Genomic DNA, 14,213 nt, shown 5'->3' with positions numbered 1-14,213 from the left:
GTACTCTCTTTGGGTAGTATTGGGCTGTCAGTTGGTGGCCAAACTGCGGATTAACAGGTTCGAGGCTGTACGAGGTGTTGCGATGAACTATAAGCGATTACTTGGCATAACATCCTCTTTGGAGTAATTAGTATATATTGCGAAGGAATATTCGTAAGAAGCGTAGCCTTTGGAGACGTGAAGATTAAAGACGGTAGAAAAATTTAGGACCTTCGGAAGATAAGGATGATCAGTGTATAACTTTTCTTGTGTTAGCAATAGTTATTATCAGAGGAATGGAGAGAGCTATATCTGTTTGACTATAATATAATAAAAAGCTAGCGAGCCGTCCTTGCGGAGTTATACACTCTGACAAAATGGGGTCCCCTAGAGCACCAAACATTGATGACTTCTGCGCAGTGCACTCGGAAAGAGAGTTAAAAAGTGAGGAATCATGTAATAGGAAAAGCAGAGTGTTATCGACCCATCCCAAAGAAGGCTTCGAGAGATGCTCCTCTGCGTGTCAATTTTCAGACAGATCGCGACTTGAAAGCATCCGTAATACAGATGCATCATGATCCTTTATGCCCGTCAACGATCGCTCTCGAATGAGTTCATGGCGAGCCTCTGCACTAGGCGCATCAAGTAACATAGCAGGTGAGAGAGATGTAGAATCCTGGATCTCTTTGTTTGCACCGGCCTCGAGTAAAAGGCGAACCATGGCGTCGTTATTTTTTAACGCAGCCTCTAACAACGGTGTCCGAAACATCGAGCGCGTTGTTAGGTCCGGATTTATCCGCTTGTCTGTAAGCAGAATTTTCACTAAGTCCTCTTCGTTCGCCTCGACTGCGGTCTCCAATGGGGTGCCATTTGAACCTAGTGCGTTTGGATCAACATCGTCCCGGTTGACGAGCAGACGGACTAACTCGGCCTGCTTGTGCCGGATAGCGGAATGAAGAGGGGTCTGCCATCCCGTTTTGCGCACAAAACCGGCGTGAGCACCAGCTGATAGTAACATCTTCACAATTTCTGCGTGGCCATTTCGTGCAGCTCCACATATTGGAGTTTGTTTGTCCGTGTCGTACGCATTCACTTTTATATTCGGTTGAGCTAGGAGTGCCTCAACCACTGCAGTATGCCCACGTGTGCTCGCCGCATTGAGTGGTGTACGCATAGATCGGTCCCTTTCATTTGGATCGACTCCATACTCCAAAAGTATCCTTATTGCCTCTAGGTGTCCTCTTATTGCTGCAGATAACAGAGGCGTATATTTTGAGGGGCCACCTGAAGTCGGCAATTCGGAAGGACCTCTAGCCACTGTCCATGCTTGAAGGGCTCTCTTCAATGCGGAACAATTTCCTGATCGAGCTGCGATGATAATAGCTGATTTTTTCGGATTCTTTGCATTACGCAGGTAAAGTTCTGTGATAAGTGTGTTGTATATATCACGGTTAACTTGAGCAAGAGATGCAAGATCAGATTCACTGTCAATCCAGGACGCAATTTGAAGGATTATTTCTGGGGGAAGTTGTGTGAATGGCATAGTTCCAAGGGTTCGAGATGCCCAAATGCTCCCAAGGTCTCAGGTTCAAGTTGGACTTCGAAAAAACCTTTGTCTCCGTGACTCCGTGCGATAGAAATCAAGGCTAGCGCAAAGTCTGAACCGTTTGTTTAAGCCTACCTAGTCCCGCGAGCTAGGCCGAAAGAGGAGAAATTATCATGGAGGCTCCGGGAGGTCGTACATATTTAGTCCAGCAGGCTAGGCCAGAAGCGGCAGGAATGCCATCCCACAAGATCGTGGGTCTGAACTATAGAAAGGCGAAGAAAACTAGGTCTCTCCGAGGTGATCTTCAGAAGACTGGTGCTTTGAAATACTAATCCAGTGCTTTGAAATACCAAAAAATTTGAGCATCACTCTCGTCTTAGTGTTTTGGACTTTAGCGGATAAATCCGAGTGCTGTTAAATGCAGAACAAATTTTGTCAACACAGGTCTAGAAGTCGGAAGGCGAAAAAGATAAATAAGTCACAGATGCTTCCAAATGATGTGTCCTAAGCCATCCAACCTATTTCCATTATTCTTACTAGCCAGTTTCAAACCGCCAAAGTTCTCATATCCCGTTACGCAGAAGCTCATTCGAACCCTTCTGGCCCCGGCGATGCTCGCGTAGGGTTTGCAGGGTATACGTATAATACTAAGAACGAGGCTCGACTCTGGAAAGACTCCTTGAAGATAGTAAGGCTAGCTGATAGTCAGTAGCTATCAAGGATTGTGCATTTAGGTAATATACAACTAAAGTAGATTTGACTTAGTACCTATCGTGAATTCTTTGGTCTTAACACAGGATTCACGACAGCCAGCGAGTTTCGAGGACTTCAACCCCTTTTCCCACAGTTATATTTAAAAGCGAGGACACCTCAACAGGCCCTCGCCCTAGTTTTATGTCTTCTTCAAGCAATTCAATCATCTCATCTAAATTCATTCCTCTTGGATCCTTTAGCCCCATCTATACATACAAGGCCATACAGTAATTGTATAACTTCACACAAATAATAGGCTATTATTCCTCCTACATCTCTACGTCCCCTCCGGGTTTGAACCATAGTACTTTTTTAGTTTCGAAGAAAAATCATTTGCGTTATGCCTATCAGGCTTTGTACAAGATACAAGACCGATATGAGAGGAGTGAACCGTAGAAAACACATGCAAATGTCGACCGCGCCAGTACTGACGCATCTTTCCTCCACTTGACGCGGCGTGCGAGAGCGGTGGTGGCGGATAGCTCCTCGACATCGCGTGTCTGAAAGGTTCCTCCCCCCTTTTCATCCTCCAGTAGTTGCTTGTTTTTGCCAACTCATCACAGCCCTCCGCAACCCATGCCCATTTCGCGAAAAAACCGGGCGTGGCTCCCAACTCTTCATGTCGTGCGGCTCGCCCCAGACAATGAGACCTTTACGCCCGGCGGTCACTTCATCTGGATCGCTTCCGGATGAAAGGGTCAAGGGCCATTGAGTCTCGGGAATGTCGAGAGAAACGGGGGCACCTGGCTGCCGCGGGGCTGGGCGCCGAGGTTAATAGTTCACCGACAAGGTCCTGCATCAGCTCCCAGGGGTCGAAGTGGCCTTCGTATCTGATCAAATTGTCGCAGACGTGGGAAAAGGGGATGATATTAATCCAGGCAGACTGGTAGCGAGTTTACTGGAGGGCGATCGGGATGAGAGAGGGAGGGATGTCAGGCTTGAGGGGGTAAAGGGCCGTGTCGTCACGGCAGGGCGAGGCCATGGTGCAGATGGTCGAGTCGGCGGGTACGGTGTTGAGGGCATGCATATTAAATATGAAGGCGCGAAATACGTTATATTGGATGAGATGAAGGAGGTGGTCTAAGGAGAGGGGGAAAGTAAAGGGCTTGGGGTCCAATTTGACGGGGGCGTGGATGTGTGCAGTGGATGACGAATTCTCGTAGGACGACTTAACGCTTGACTGTGGAGGGTGATATGCCTGTGTACCTATGAGACAGTTGAAGAGAGAAGCCTGGAGTGGTTGTTACGCACTCTGAAGATGCTCCCGAGATTTCTTGGGAGGGAATATGGTCGAACTCGTCGAGGCGCCAGCGCCTAACCTGGAATGGGCGCCGCTCCTGACTATTGCCCGAGTCTCTGGCTTGAGCCGTAATCCGATAAGGGTTTCTGAGTATAGGACATGTCATAGTAGCAAGGGGCATACTGACGGTGTGCCCTTCGATTCTTCCGGTTCTGGACTTTCCGGCGTTGCTTGTTGGCCTCAGCCTCGGCTTCCGCGTCATAATCGTCGATGGGCTGTCTCGCTTCGCTCTGGGGCCAATTGAGCTGACTCCCGGCATAGTCCATCATCCCAATTTAGCGTACCGTGGAGTGGTCGAAATGTGATATCTAGAAGTGAGGGAAGTAGACGGCCTAGTCCTAAGGTCCTGTCCTGATTCGGGCCAACCTAACTACTGTAACTAGCTTAGGGAGGCCAAGCCGGAAAAACCGGCAATAAAGTAATCGCTCTAATAAAGATCGAAACCTTGGCTATTAATAATATTATTGTATGTCCGCATCCACCCCGCTTTCGTGGTGGGATAACCACTGTGCTCAGTGGGGCGAACACGAATTTCCCACGGAGCCGCAAGTTTCCCTCTCGGTTTTACCCCCACGCAACAACTTGACTTCAATTGTACCCTGTGATTGCCATCTTCACAATCAATATTCAGCTTTGAAAATAAATATCCAACATGGGCGGTTGGGAGATATACTGTGCAATATGTGGTGGTCCATTCTCTAGTCAAGTGGAAATGGACCCAGAGGGAACCGAAGAGGACTCCTATCGCTATGACGTCCTGAAAGACTGCGATCTGGGATGGCTAGATAACCTCTGTGCTCTTGGTTTCAATCTAGAGGCGGGTGGGGTTGATAAGTTTGTTATTATTCCCCCTGATATTAATGGACACGTTCTCATTATTGGTTTCTAGGTCTTTTATTACTGGGAATGGCTACTATTGGGATTATGTAAGACAAGCTCTGCGCGATACATGGCATTTCCAAAGTTATTCTCAATTGACAGTGTATTTTAGGGCGGAATTGAAGTTTCCGGGGGAACTGGTACGCTTCTTACTTACCTTCCAGGCTTCGTCCAAATAGCGGATGAAGTAACTAATATTGCCACAAGACCCAAACTTTCCTCTCGGAAGGGACGCAGATCAGATCCCTATGGTTGCGTAAGCAATTACACCCTTCTCGCTATACATTTCTAATTTCTCTATTAGTTATCATGATTTTGCTGAAATTGGAGAACCTCATGTATTCCCATTTCACCCAATTTGCTACCACGATATCCTACTGAGATGTTTGAAGCAAGACAAACCAGGGAAGAAGATTCGGGGAGATGTCTTATTCAATGTTCTGGAAGGGTTGAATGGGGGTCGATATGTTAGGTTGCAGCTTAGTTATGGCGAACCAGAGCCTCGTGCGGAACAGGTTTGGTGTCAGCAAAAAGGTCATGAAGTAAGTTTTTTGTGAACCTTGTTTGACAAAGTGAGGAAAAGCTGAATTTGATTAGGTTCTGGTGGTCAACCCGGTGATAATTCCCCAGATCGATGCCGACCTTGATTTTATCAAAAAATCCCTGAACCAGAATGCCAATTCAAGTCAAATTCCACCAAGAGAAGATATTTTCGATAAGCTCCCGCATGAGCTACGCCATGAAATATTCAAACTCCTCCCCGCTGGCTCTATCCTTGCCCTGAAGTCCGCGTCGTGGGCGATGCATATTACGACCTTATCGCGCGACTTTTGGAGGGACAGGTTAAGGTCTGAGGTGCCATGGGTCTGGGAGATTCACGACATCAATGTTTTTCAATCCCAAGAGTCCGAGGATAGAGCTTCCAAGCTACTTCTGGACATTCAGAAGAAGAGTGCTTATACATCTGAGAGTGATGATTACATTTTGGGATTTGCGAACCGGAGAAGGATTTGGGGGGTTTGTGAGCAGATTAGAGCGCGGTACGTGGAAGGACTTGCTTGTATCTCTGATCTAGATAGCTGAATTTCTCGTTCAATTGATTTGATCTGAGAACCATAAGGGTGGGTTCAGCCTACGCCTTCAGCTTTGAAACAGGAAATCCACTTTGACTCGACTTGTCGATATCATACATAGCAGAAGCAGAGGACGACAGGAGATTGAGGTTCAAATTAATGGGTGACTTGGAGGTAACAGCTATTCCAAGTCAACATGCTCAGACAAATATGAACCCATTATTAAATGGCATTATACTTGATGAATCTAATCTCAGATTAGATAAGATTAGATGACAACAGCCCGATTAAGCCAGCACAATTGAAAGCTCTACGCCTTCTCATCCTCCTTAACCTGCTCAAACACCTCCAAAAACGTCTCAGGCTCATCAGCCCCTTCCACCGAATACTTCCCCTGAATCGAGAAATACGGCACACCAGTAACCAACCGTCTGGACGCAACCTTAGCCTCAGAATCAACCTCAGCCCCTCCCTCCTCCGAATCCAAAAACTTCTTCACTGCCTCCCGATCCAAGCCCGCCTCAACACCAGCCTCCAACAAAACCCGCGGATCGGTGATGTTCTTCTCGTCTTCGAAATATGCGCGGAAGAGTTTTTCCGCGACGCGTGTTTGCAAGCCGCCCACCGCAGAAGTATCACCAGAAGTAGAAGGAGAGGGGGAAGACTTCTTCTCTTCCAATTGCCCTGCAAACCACAACAACCGATGCGAATCCCTCGTTTTACCCGTATTCCCACCAAAATTGAACTTGATGCCCTCTCCTTCGCCGACGGAGGATAGACGTGAGAAAATAGCTGCCATGCGCTCGGGACCGAATTTCACCGTGTACATTTCTGCTTTGTTGACGCCGGGGAAGTCGGGGAGGGCGGGGTTGAGGTAGAATGTGTTCCAGGTTAGGGTGAAGGTGTCGGTGGGATTGTTGGCTTTGTGTGCTGTTATGGCGCGGGAAAGGCGGCGGTAGCCGACGTAGCACCACTGAAGAAGGGAGGGTGTTAGTAAATGGAGATGGAATGTGGTATGGGCGGGGGGAGGTACTTACGGGACAGATGGTGTCTGAGATGATCTGGATCTTGAAGTTGGTCATGTTTGTTGTGTGTGTCTCTCTTTGGGGATGTGGGGGAGGTGAAGAAACAAAGAAAGAGGAGAATACGAGAGAGGAGAAGAGGGGGAAAGAGTTAGGTTCTTTTGTAAAATGTTTAAGCTTCAAGGGACAAGACAAAGTACTTCTGCTTATAGATCGGCTGCAGAATCAACGGCTGTCAATTTGTCAGCAGCGCCAGTTGGGGATCCACTCGTTCATCATAGCTTATTTTCCGAAGGCGGCTTTTTTTGATACAGTAATTTTCTGCAGGCCAACTATTTTTGGATTGAGCTGTGGTGGAATGGCGGTTGTACCGAGGCAAGCCGAGGTTTGTATTGAAATTGCTGCAGGCATGGATATTGAATCACTCCAATATATCCTTAGTCAAGTAGAAATACAACAAGCAACCATAATCCAGCTGCTGCTTTCCAGAAGTTTTCCAAACCGACCCTCTAAAGATAGAAAAGCTGTAGGGAACCGACGAGCGCTCTAAAGCCATCCCGTTATAGTTCCCCTTTTACTCCGTCTTAGCATGTAGATCAGGCGATTTCAACAACCCAAACACCGCTACAGCAACAACAGACATAGCCAACCCACCAACGGTATAAGCCGCCTCACGCCCAGCCCACCAAAACAGCGTACAAAACAGGATCGGACCAGCCGCACGTCCTGCCTGACCCCAGCCACGGAGTCGACCCATCACAGCCCCGCGATCCGCATCCCGAGCCTCAAAGCTGCCCAGACTATTCAGCCCGGTGACAACGGTAGCGCTCGTCACGGCTAATAAGCCGCCTGCGGCGTAGAGGCCCGATGGTGAGGAGACGCGTGCTAGACAGAAGAATGATAGCGTGCAGGCGACGACACCAGCTCGGACGGTGACGAGTGGGGGCAGACGGCGGACGAGCGTGCCCTGGAGGAGGGACGCGATCAGACCCATTAGGGAAAGGAGGCGGCCGTTCAAAGCGGCCGGGCTGGCTGTGGTGGTTCCAGCATAAAGTGTCGCCGTCAAGAAGGGGAGGGAGAATTCCAGACCCGAGAATGGGAGGAGGAAGAGGAAGTGGACGGCATTCAGGAGAGCCGGGCTATTCGTATGTCCTTGAGGCGTGACACCCTTCGACCCATTCTTCCCTTTCCCATCAGACTCGGCGACATCCTCCTGCTTCAACGTTGTAAACCGCGGATGCGTCTCCGGCAAACAAGCCCACAGATAAACCGTCTCAACAAAGATCAAAACCAGCGAGACCAGCGCGGCAGTGATAAATGGATTCGCCGCAACAATCTCCACCGAACTCAGCGCAGCACCAAGCATCGGCCCGAACGTAAACGCAATACTAAAACATGCCCCGACCAACGCCATCGACGCGCCCCGACGCGTTTCATCCGTGACATCCGCGACAATCGCATTGGCCAATTGGATATTAGCCTCGCTCAGCCCGCCAACGACTCGACTAGCCAGGAACGTGCGGAAATCCGTCGCAGACACCCAGAGCGCGACGCTGCAGATATTCCCGACCATTGCGGTTAACAGGGCGCGACGACGACCATGGCGGTCGGAGAGGTGACCGATGACGGGTGCGGCGAAGGCTTGGAGGAGGGAGAAGAGAGAGCCGAGGGCTCCGCCGAGGAGGACGATATCATAGCGTGAGTCGATGGGGCGGGCGAAGGCGTTTTTGTAGGCGTTGAGGTAGTGGAAGATGCGGTTTAGGAGGGAGTTGGGGGAGGGGTCTTGGGCGCGGTAGAAGGAGAGGAGGGATGGGAAGAGGGGGAGGATGAATGTGAAGGAGATCTAATGGTGATTGTAGGTTAGTGCATGCTCTGGGTGTTAAGCGTGTCAAGTTGGTTCAGATGGAGGGGGAGATGGATCGTACCAGGTCCAGCAGGAGCGAGATCATCAACACCTTGAGGACTTGTTTTCGTTGGGCGCCAGCGATAGCCATGATGTGAGCTGGCGCCGTGGGAAGGCGTAGCAATTGGACAATTAGATGAGGGGGCGAGAGGGTAGGAAGGTTAAGGAGAGAGGGAGGATGGTAGGGCGTTTGATGTAGTTAACAGGTATGACGAAGCGGAGGAAACTATCAACAAACACTGTGGTCTCTCTGGACCGACCGACATTCTCAAGATCCCTTGGCCACGATCGACGAAGAATCAGACTTCTGCCTTTCGGAGAATTTCTACACAACGGTGACCGGTGACAGTTGTACCTCTATCGCAGAAGCCAACAATATCTCCTCTGCGTCGCTATACATGGGCAATCAGAAGCAAATTCTGAGTTTTCCAGGCCAGGTACCTTGAGTAGTGGAGCGGCCACGCGGAACGCCCTCATTTAGCGGGGAGCTGTCGAGCATGATTTATATTTACTAAAACAACCACCATAATTGTAATTGTTTTGAGTGCAATCTCCTCTCAACATGAAGAGAATTCATAAGGATATTAGCCCACGAGTTTACTACGCAACTTGATTTTAATCCGTAATAATCTAGGTGACGGTACCTGCCGCCTCGGGATATATGCAAAGGTGGACATAATCTCGGCATAAATGTTTCTTTGGTTGAGAAATCCATTAAGCGATCCATATCGATCTTATCTACCTAGGAATGCTTCCATTATTTAACCTACTATTACTCTGCAGCTTGAAATAGTTTCTAATTGGCTACCTTGAATAACTAACTAGTCGGTCGGGAGACCGTGTTAATCATCGTGTCAACATATGGGTCAGCATATGCATACGCATGTGAGACTCTTTGAGAATGGAAGGTGATCTCTATAGGTTAATGCTGAGATAGGCTGTGAAAAAAGTTGCCCCACGTGACTTGAAGGGTGACTGCACGTGTATAGTCGTATTCTGCGATGCGGCGCGAGTGTATTAGCCTGCATATCAATTGTTGATGACGATCTTCAACAATCGCATCAGATGGAAAAGCAACGAGAATCCTAACACTCTCGCGATCCCCTTCTACTTGTCGAATGTTTTTGCCTTTCTTATGCGATCTTCTAATGTGTACCTAATGTTGTAAATACTGCCCAACCTCCTAGCATAATGAAATAAATTTGATATCTCTTTTGATCGTGATTAGAACTCCCATGCATACTTGACCATTCTGTGTTAACCCTCCACTAATTACTAGTTACTAGTTCCTCGACCCTTATATCTGTTGAGCTGATATTGTTCTCTTATGATCAGTCTCTTTTCACCTACTTCCACTGTGCACATAAGACGGGAGAACAGTGCCCAATAAGTTGGGATCTGGCATTTTGAGCCAGTATAATTTATCTTCTGCATCAAACTAGCACATACGACCATAGGGTGTGGAGAACAGGGCTTCCCGTCCGCTCAGCCGTACTTAAGCCACACGCCGGCCAGTTAGTAGTATGGTGGGTGACCACATGCGAATCCTGGCTGTTGTATGTTTTTGATTAATTGTTTTTGTCTCTTTCGGTCACTTCTGGTATCTTGGTCAGTTCGGAAAATGCCTTAGGGGGCATGTGAATTCGCCCGCAGTGCCATGGTTTACGCACCTGGTAAAAATCCAGCAATACCTTTATAAGACAGCTCTAAGAGAGAAATTAATAATTAGTTCTAGACAGAATAATGAGGACTAATTATTTTATCAAATCTTACCAACATCTGATCCTAATCGTAAAGTGAGAATTGTGTGTAGTCGTCAGAAATTGAGTACCAATCAGGGTGGTGGGTCCGAACACTGCCCATATATAAGACTCCTGACTGCACTTGGGTACCCTAGGATGAGGAAGTTAGTGTTTTGGCTCGAACTGGAATCGATGAAGAGAGAACCACGTCCGGTAAAGTTGGCCTTCAAGATTAGTTGGCTGCCATTAGAAGGGTAAAGAAGAAGATTACCGCCTTTGGTGGTGATCTCGACAATATTACAGTCTAGGGTAGTTAAATCAGCCAGCGCTGACTCAATTGGTCTTTCCATGGCTTCTCCTCTCTTTTATTAACCATTTCTAATATCCGGACGTCTTGAAGAAGACCACGCATACACGAATGAAAGCACCAAGCCCGCAGCAGCTACGTCATCACCGCACATGTATACTGGAAACTGATCAACAGAACTGGAGGCAACTCGGGATGAGCGGCTAGATCCATGATATCCATCAGAGCCGTAGCTGAACTCGATCGAGAGCCCTGCGATCTGAGTGGTTTGGCAGAATACGAAGAGCAGGCCGTTCGAAACAAGGGCCAGCGTCCAGCCGACGATAATGATCCAGCGCAATCGAGCGGTGTTATGGATGAGGGGCCCAGAGATCAGACTGCCCACTATCATGGCCCCGGTAACCGGGAGCAAAGTCAGTCCGGTCTTTGCGACAGAGAAACCTTGCATACCCTCGAAATAGATGGGTAGATAGTACAGTTGAAACAACTAAAGATTGTCAATTAGGTGATCGATTCTCCATGGGGGACGAACAAGACACGTACCACAAATCCTTGGAAGCAAGTGTCGAGATAGACTGCACTCGCCGCTGGGACCCCGAATAGCGACAGGCACAGAAAGGGCCTGGGAGCTAGGTAGGTTTAGTAGTTATCTTAGTTAGGGTAAGCGCTCCGAGTCTAGCCGCGATCACCTCTTCTAGACATAGGACCCTTTCGTTCTATATCTAGTAACTTTTCTTTCTCAGCGATGAGAGTTCCCTATATACGATAAGATGAAGGATCATGCCACTTGAAATGGAAGAAATGACATGAAGAGGGCAATGATGCCAGATAAGACGGAGGGGATTTCTAGAGGAGAAAGGAGGGATTCCTAGATTAAATCACCCCCATTAACGCCCATTAATATAATGTATACTAGGCTAGGTAGGCCTATATTAGGCGGCTAATTATCTGCACCGTTATTCTCGTCGAATTTAGCTAGACTTAGGATAGATTGTCCACCGTATGTGCTACTCGAAGTAACGATAAGCGCCGGCGCGATGATAAGCAGTGGAGTAAAGATAAGAAGTAGAGCTATGATAGAACGCCATCCTCTATCTAGATTATTAACTTGTTAAATAGAGCAAAAGTGCGACGAAGAGGGGAGTGTTACTCAGAATACTACATTCTTCTACTCTGACCTGAATGTCAATATGGCCGCTCATAACTGGGAAACTCAGGCACAGATCTGCAGAGACATCCTTAATAACTCAATCCCGAGGCAATGGCTGCTCCCTGTCGACAAACTACCATCTCCAGAGCGGACAAACGTGCTTGGAGTCCCCAGAGAGTCCGGAATATTAAGTGAGAGAGAGCTCCAAATCACAGAGACTGATGCGACGGGCTTGGTTGAAACCATGGCCGAGGGTACCTGGACAGCAGAGGAGGTTACAATCGCATTTTTGAAAAGGGCGACCATCGGACATCAGCTAGTAAGTACCCGGGTTGCCCCAATTCCAGGAGAGATTCTCATTGTGCCAGCTGAATTTTGCGACCGAGTTTATGGTCGAAGAAGCTCTTTCCCGGTCCCGCGCTCTTGATGCCCACTTCCGCAACACTGGCAAGATTGTCGGTCCCTTGCACGGCGTTCCGATTTCTACCAAAGAAATGGTGTCTTTCAAGGGCCGCATCACCCACACGGGCTATGTCTCTTGGACATCTAATGTGGCGTCGCAGGATGCTTTGATCGTGAATATTTTACGTAAGGCAGGAGCAGTATTTCATGTACGAACAAACCTGCCACAAACGTGTATGGTATGTTGTGCTTTCTTAGTCGCCTCCTAATTGACCTTATCTCATACTTGCCTCAGCACTTGGACTGTGAAAACAAGATCACTGGTCGTACACACAATCCTCATAACATCCGACTCTCTCCTGGCGGCTCCTCTGGCGGAGAATCTGCATCCATAGGGTTCCGTTGCGCAGCTATTGGAATTGGAAGTGACATCGGTGGTTCCATCCGTCTCCCTGCTGCTTTCTGTGGCAGCTACGGCATTCGACCAACAACACTCCGAGTTCCATGGAACGGTGTCGGGCTCGCAGGAAATGGACAGGAGGGAATTCTCTGCACGTTGGGACCAATTACTAACTCGTTACGCGACTTGGATCTGTTTATGAAATCCGTTACAGACGGCAAGCCATGGGAAGAGGAGACCGCCCTAGTACCTCTGCCTTGGAAAGAACTCATCCCGACAATGGAATTTACCGTCGGTATACTCTGGGATGATATGGTGGTACATCCACATCCACCTATCCAGCGCGCCATGAAAATCGCCGTGGCAAAGATGAAGGCTGCTGGGGTTCAGATGAAAGATTGGCAACCATACAAGCATAAGCATGGCATGCGAATCATCAACGACCTATTTTATCCTGATGGTGCATCTGTCCAGACTGGAGCCCTCGAAGCTTCAGGAGAGCCGTGGCTTCCTCTCACGAAAGAAGCATTTGTTCGAGCTCGTAAAATGACCGTGTCGGAGACATGGGCAGTCAATCTGGAGCGGGAAGCCTATCGAACTGAACACCGGTTGTTGATGAAGGAGCGCGGCATCAATTTTATTCTCTGTCCAGCATATGTCGGCGTTGCTGCCGAGCCTAACGAGGCACGCTACTCTAGCTACACGGCCATATGGAATGTTCTGGAAATGCCCGGTGTTGTGTTCCCAACGGGCCTGAAAGTAGACCCAGAGCTAGACGTCGTGGAAAGCGGTTACCGGCCACGGAGCGCCGAAGACGAGGCCGAGTATAAACCATATTTGCCAGTGAAGTTTGTTGATGCACCGATCGGTCTCCAGTTGGTAGGTTTACCGGCCTTCTCTACCAGGCATCTCAGCTAACGTTCCCACGCAATATTCTAGGTGGGGAACCGCTTTTGCGACGAAGAAATCGTCGCTGTATCAAAGGTCCTGGAAGGAATTATCCGGTCATGAGTATTATAGGAGACTTACCTAGGAATTTAGTATACGACCTTTTGAGCTAAAATAATTTTGCTTTCTTTGCTTTAAGTACTACATCATAAAAATGGGCTTAAATAGACACTTGAGGTTGCCTCTAGTCCCAGCACAGCACGTTGGTCACAAAGATGAGCGTGTATTACGTTCTATATTAGATTACTTAGCTTTGGAAACGTGAATTTCCGGAGGACTGTCTGTTATCGCGTTATTACGGCCATGCTTATCCGTTCCTGCATTGATCATACATATATGTATATATGTAGATCATAATTTACCGATCTCGAGCTAGATGAAGAGTTTCAATTACATACTTAGGTGAAGAATCATTAAGGTACATAAGTTATGGATAGTACATGAGTTCTTAGATCCCCTAGGTATGTGAGCATAAGTACCTTGTAGATCGTAAGGCTTTACTATAACTCCTGTAATTTATAAGTAGATAAATAACTACTAATCCTACTATTTCACGCTGAGCGGACAGTGTAGAGATCTATGGATCTAGCATGATATGCTGATTGTTACAAGCACTCCCCCTAAACCTCTAGATCCTCGGGAGAACTGTGAGAAATTTTCAGATGATCATTGATCAAAAGATGATTGCCAAAGAGAGCGAAAACTAATTCCTTGAAAATATTTACCGGTGGGTCTAGCGCTGGTGCGACCTTAGTACCCATAGTGTCAGTCGGCTGGGCACGATGCAATTTAGGGATGTAGACACCAAA

The 14,213-nt window shown here is 48.0% G+C and overlaps 7 protein-coding genes across 7 annotated transcripts; 3 read left to right on the top strand and 4 right to left on the bottom strand.

Moving 5' to 3' along the window:
* Nucleotides 1-502: 502 nt before the first annotated feature.
* N7473_000429 (ankyrin repeat domain-containing protein) lies at nucleotides 503-1,153 on the bottom strand (the record flags this gene model as incomplete). Its single annotated transcript, XM_057146369.1, has 1 exon — nucleotides 503-1,153. The coding sequence occupies one exon, from the start codon at nucleotides 1,151-1,153 to the stop codon at nucleotides 503-505; it is 651 nt and encodes a 216-aa protein (XP_057014255.1).
* A 2,020-nt stretch (nucleotides 1,154-3,173) lies between these two features.
* On the bottom strand, nucleotides 3,174-3,847 carry N7473_000428 (uncharacterized protein; the record flags this gene model as incomplete). The annotated part of the gene is made up of 3 exons (XM_057146368.1): nucleotides 3,174-3,484; nucleotides 3,530-3,664; nucleotides 3,706-3,847. 3 exons carry the CDS (start codon nucleotides 3,845-3,847, stop codon nucleotides 3,174-3,176), a joined length of 588 nt encoding a protein of 195 aa, XP_057014254.1.
* A 383-nt stretch (nucleotides 3,848-4,230) lies between these two features.
* N7473_000427 (F-box protein) lies at nucleotides 4,231-5,540 on the top strand (the record flags this gene model as incomplete). The annotated part of the gene is made up of 6 exons (XM_057146367.1): nucleotides 4,231-4,412; nucleotides 4,468-4,504; nucleotides 4,570-4,597; nucleotides 4,665-4,713; nucleotides 4,762-4,999; nucleotides 5,055-5,540. 6 exons carry the CDS (start codon nucleotides 4,231-4,233, stop codon nucleotides 5,538-5,540), a joined length of 1,020 nt encoding a protein of 339 aa, XP_057014253.1.
* Nucleotides 5,541-5,840: 300 nt separating this feature from the next.
* Nucleotides 5,841-6,612, bottom strand: N7473_000426 (DsbA family oxidoreductase; the record flags this gene model as incomplete). The annotated part of the gene is made up of 2 exons (XM_057146366.1): nucleotides 5,841-6,503; nucleotides 6,568-6,612. The coding sequence occupies 2 exons, from the start codon at nucleotides 6,610-6,612 to the stop codon at nucleotides 5,841-5,843; spliced, it is 708 nt and encodes a 235-aa protein (XP_057014252.1).
* A 288-nt stretch (nucleotides 6,613-6,900) lies between these two features.
* Nucleotides 6,901-8,565, bottom strand: N7473_000425 (putative tetracycline transporter). Its single transcript, XM_057146365.1, has 2 exons — nucleotides 8,478-8,565; nucleotides 6,901-8,395 (listed from the first exon to the last, which is right to left on the bottom strand). Exons 1-2 carry the CDS (start codon nucleotides 8,544-8,546, stop codon nucleotides 7,127-7,129), a joined length of 1,338 nt encoding a protein of 445 aa, XP_057014251.1. The 5' UTR covers nucleotides 8,547-8,565; the 3' UTR covers nucleotides 6,901-7,126.
* A 2,150-nt stretch (nucleotides 8,566-10,715) lies between these two features.
* N7473_000424 (uncharacterized protein) lies at nucleotides 10,716-10,973 on the top strand (the record flags this gene model as incomplete). Its single annotated transcript, XM_057146364.1, has 1 exon — nucleotides 10,716-10,973. The coding sequence occupies one exon, from the start codon at nucleotides 10,716-10,718 to the stop codon at nucleotides 10,971-10,973; it is 258 nt and encodes an 85-aa protein (XP_057014250.1).
* A 721-nt stretch (nucleotides 10,974-11,694) lies between these two features.
* N7473_000423 (uncharacterized protein) lies at nucleotides 11,695-13,467 on the top strand (the record flags this gene model as incomplete). The annotated part of the gene is made up of 4 exons (XM_057146363.1): nucleotides 11,695-11,973; nucleotides 12,023-12,295; nucleotides 12,352-13,335; nucleotides 13,396-13,467. 4 exons carry the CDS (start codon nucleotides 11,695-11,697, stop codon nucleotides 13,465-13,467), a joined length of 1,608 nt encoding a protein of 535 aa, XP_057014249.1.
* Nucleotides 13,468-14,213: the final 746 nt, after the last annotated feature.

Source organism: Penicillium subrubescens (assembly GCF_028828155.1).
Source record: "Penicillium subrubescens strain IBT 31985 chromosome Unknown utg000001l_segment0_segment0, whole genome shotgun sequence".
NCBI lineage: Eukaryota > Fungi > Ascomycota > Eurotiomycetes > Eurotiales > Aspergillaceae > Penicillium > Penicillium subrubescens.
The sequence above is the reverse complement of the archived record's forward strand: the minus strand, read 5'-3'. Positions and strand labels throughout refer to the sequence as shown.

Coding starts and splice junctions, on each gene's coding strand:
- N7473_000425 (XM_057146365.1), bottom strand. CDS start 8,546: ATGGCTATCGCTGGCGCCCAACGAAAACAAGTCCTCAAGGTGTTGATG. Junction 8,396..8,477: donor TCTCGCTCCTGCTGGACCTG/GTACGATCCATC, acceptor AATCACCATTAG/ATCTCCTTCACATTCATCCT.